General features: G+C 52.3%; 1 protein-coding gene across 1 annotated transcript; it reads right to left on the bottom strand.

The window, feature by feature from the left end:
* Positions 1-800: 800 nt before the first annotated feature.
* Positions 801-3254, bottom strand: DCTN5 (dynactin 5 (p25)). Its single transcript, XM_010148286.1, has 4 exons — positions 3139-3254; positions 2581-2692; positions 1860-1962; positions 801-1175 (listed from the first exon to the last, which is right to left on the bottom strand). The coding sequence occupies exons 1-4, from the start codon at positions 3246-3248 to the stop codon at positions 1078-1080; spliced, it is 423 nt and encodes a 140-aa protein (XP_010146588.1). The 5' UTR covers positions 3249-3254; the 3' UTR covers positions 801-1077.
* Positions 3255-4040: the final 786 nt, after the last annotated feature.

Here is a 4040-nt window from a genome sequence, read left to right as displayed (position 1 = left end):
CGGGCCGAGAAGCTCGAGAAGGACGATGCTAAGCTGCAGTAACACAACCAGAGCAGGCAGATTCCTTTCCAGCCCCTTGTCTGGTACCCAGCCAGGCACGCACAAGCATCAGATGGCTCCAACAGCTGCTCCCAACAAGAATTATTCCTGCTCTCTCCAAAATGAAATGTTGACTCTTTCCAAGAGGTCTGAATCTCCTCCTTAAGCTTTGTAACACAGAAAAGCACCAAAGGGCTTTCTGCAAATACACATACTGGGCAACCAGTGGGGACAACTGCAGCATCCTCACACCCATCTCCGGCTTCCACTTTTGCCCTTCGGCTCTTTAAGGCCTGCGATGTTCAGGAAGCAGACCATGCCGCAGTCATGAGAATCCTAACCCTGCGTGGTGGGTGAGAGCTCAAGAGCCAGAAGCTAAGAACTGTCCCGACAGGCAAGTTCTGCCGCTCAGCGTCAGCCACAAGTCCTAAAGCTGATCCCAGGATGATGAACGCTATCCTGTCACTATAGGAGAGAATCTCAGTCCACGGGGAGAAAAGGAAGAGGCCGTCCACCTCAACCCACGGGCCTAGAGAGCAGCCAATATTTTTGCGAAGGAAGCGCGGGGTCTAACAAGCCCTGAATGCCCGTAACACGCACAGCAGGCACACAGCACTCTGCCCGAGGATGGCGTCTGCTCCCAGCGAATGGAAACCCACCCGCTCTGGGTCAGGAACAGAACTGACACGGAAGACAGGCCTAGGCCACAGAGTACGCTCTACCTTGTTCCCCAGCCGCAACAAGGAGATGCTGCCCTAAAGGGAATTGTATCGGCTTTCCCAGCTCTGGAATATTTAATGGCACAATTCAGACAGAATGGAATGAGTTACATACAGATGAGCACACAAAGTTTAAACAACATGACACAGCAGCTTGCACGAGGGACTGCTTGGCCAGACCGTTAGTGTTGAGGACCACTCACCGGAGTGCCCGGAAGAGTGGAGGGCCGTGCCTGGTCTTGCTGGACAACAACCCCCCTCCCCACCTCCACAATACTCCTGCGTGCCTTTCCTGCTCTGAAACGTGGGAAAGAGGCTACTAGACCTGAGTGAGCGGCAAGAACTTCTGGTAATAGCTCTTTGTAACGTCGATCATGAGCTCCTGGGTACATTCCGGGAGTTCGCCGGAGAAGAGTCCTGAAAGAGCAAGAGCACGACCATAAGCGTTCCTGCGGGAGGAAGCAGAAATAAGCTTTATCCAACATCCAAAGCACTGCTTTTGCTTGAGTTGTAAAGACAAAGAGAACAGCAGAGGCTCTTCTCTCGTCTCTCGAGACAGCAGGAGCGTCCTAAAGTACCCCTGGGATGGACGTCAGGCAGACTGCCGCAGCCGCGTCCCCCAGCAGCTGGCACGCTTCCCCAGGAGACAAACAACAGAGCGTGCGATTCGTATGGTGAGATCTCCCGTGCAGGCAGGAGCGAAGCATCCGTATACCTCAGTTTAACGTGCCCACCTCCCTATTCCCACACGAGTAACGAGCAGGTGGGCTTCCTGCAGCCTGAAGCACTGAAATACCCGCAACACCCGTAACCACGGGAGGAGGAGGAGCGCTCCCGCTGCCAGAGCCTAATGCTCCTGGGTGCAGATGCCTGAAAAGCTGTCAGGGTGGCCAGGGCCGGCACCCTAACACTGTGCTGAGTAACATACACCCCGACCTAACACGTGGTAAAGAGCGAGTTGCACAGGTTAAAGCTGTTACTATTCCGTCACGCAGTGCCCTGTACCTTGATTTCCAGGCACTAAACACTAACAATCTCATTTAGAGTAAGAATTGCTCTTTAGAATAAGAGTACCCACACGTGAAGCTAGAGGGAGCATACCTGGGCAGCCCGAGAAGACCGTGAAAGGCGGCACTACCGTTTCAGGAGGCAGCACTGTGTTGTCTAAGATTTTGCAGCAGTCTTTCAAAACGCATCTACGCCCCTGCAGCAGAGATAAGGTCAAGTTTAGACTTCAAACACGACGTACCTTTGCTTATTACTGGTAAGTTATCTGAACTTCAACAAGTTTAACTGCTCCAAACGCGGTCTGCAGAAGGGATCACAGGAATAGATCTTTACCCTGCCTGAATGCTCTTCCCAACAGAATTAACTCTTTAATTTCTTGAGGGAAAATGCCCGTTGGCTCTCGCCCGGCATAGGCAGGGCAGCTGTGCATTACCACACGCATGTGCAGACTGGAGCCTAAGCCCCAAGTCACACAGTGACGCAGCAAGGCCTTCTCTAACTCAGCAGACAGCAAGCTCGACTATTTCAGGGATTTTGCACAGGGACACAATCCCACTCGTACTTTGTGGAAAGGCTGCCTTCCCCAGACGGTCCCATTGCTACAGGGACAATATTGCTGGGACAGAGCTTCCAAACAGCGATCATCTGAACTCGCTATCCTCGGGAAAGCAGAACTGAAAGCACCGCTTTCTGTGGAGAAGGAAGAAGAGGAGAAAGGAACAGCAGGGAGTCAGTGCCAAAACCTCTTGGCTGTTGTTACAAAGCCTCAGCAGTACCCAAGAGTTTGCAGAAAAGACCAAGAAACAGCACTCACGATGACACAGTTCTTGCCTATGTGGACGTAGGAGCCAATCTGGGCTGCGTTGACAACACAGTCCTCTTCTATGAAGACATGATCACCAATGTGGAGAGGGAAAAAAGCCACCCTGTGACAGGAGAGGTATTTGTTCAGCTGCACAACAGACAGGCTGACCCACAACACTGTTAGACCCAAAGTCACACTGTGGAGTCTCCATCTGGATTGCCAGAGGCAGACTGGGTGCTAAGGAGGATTAAAGAGCAACTGGTCTCTTCTCAACCCTTTCTAAAGGATGGCCCAGAAGAGCAACTGAAAGGTGTTGTGAATAAACAAAGAACAAAGTGAAACACGCTCTTCACTTTGCTATTCTGATATACCCCAGCCTTTCCATATGACAGCCTGAAGGGATGCCAAGCCTCAAGGCAAAGCTGAGAATCTGACAAAAAGACCCATTTCTGCAAACTACTGCAACAGGAACACAGCCCTCTGCACACAGATCTCAGCCAAGCCGACGTGGTTTTTTTGGTACAGAGATCCTAGCTTCAGCCTCCCCGAAGGAAGAAGACCTCTTACCCTTTACTGAACTTCTTGAAGGGCGGTCTGATGACACTGCGGCTTTTCACCACGCAGTGCCGTCCAACCCGTACGTTTGCCAGGTCACCGCGGATGATGCAGTCGTTCATAACTATCGTCTGGAGAAGCAAAGAGAGGTGAATGAGCTCCGCTTTCTCCCGGCATTACCAGTTATATGGACTCACACAGAGGTCAGGCCACTCCAGTGAGATAACATGACCTCACAGAGGCTACGAGACCTCATTGCAGCTTTCCAGTACCTGAAGGGGCTACAAGAGGACTTTTTACAAGAGCCTGTAGTGATAGGACAAGGGGTAATGGGTACAAATTGAAATCAGGGAGGTTTAGATTAGATGTCAGGAAGAAATTCTTCACAGAGAGGGTAGTGAGGCACTGGAACAGGTTGCCCAGAGATGTTGTGGATGCCCCATCCCTGGATGTCTTCAAGGCCAGGCTGGATGTGGCTTTGAGTAACATGGTCTAGTGGAAGGTGTCCCTGCCCATGGCAGGGGGGTTGGAACTAGATGATCTTTAAGGTCCCTTCCAACCCAAACCATTCTGTGACATTCTGTGATTCTATGATTCTTTTAGCCGAAAGTAAGAACAAAGCAAATGACAGAGGAGCCTGGAACCACCGGCTGTGCTCCCATCGTGCCAGTGAGCTGCCCAAAGCCGCCGAATACACAAAGCCAGGCTTGAGCACAAACAGAAACGTGTTGTTCCGTGGATAAGCACCACGGTCTGGCCACATGCCGAGGAAGGTTTATTCCTGTTCTCAGAGAGCAGAGCTCCGGTGCCACGGGGGCTGTCAGCGGATGACAGCAGCGCAGGCGCTGCGGGGGCGGCACAGGGACCCCGCCACCTGGCTGCGCTCCCCTCCCAGCCAGCCGAGCTGCTGAGCG

This window comes from Eurypyga helias, unplaced genomic scaffold (assembly GCF_000690775.1).
Source record: "Eurypyga helias isolate BGI_N326 unplaced genomic scaffold, ASM69077v1 scaffold32993, whole genome shotgun sequence".
NCBI classification, from domain to species: domain Eukaryota; kingdom Metazoa; phylum Chordata; class Aves; order Eurypygiformes; family Eurypygidae; genus Eurypyga; species Eurypyga helias.
This window is presented reverse-complemented; position numbering and strand designations above follow the sequence as displayed.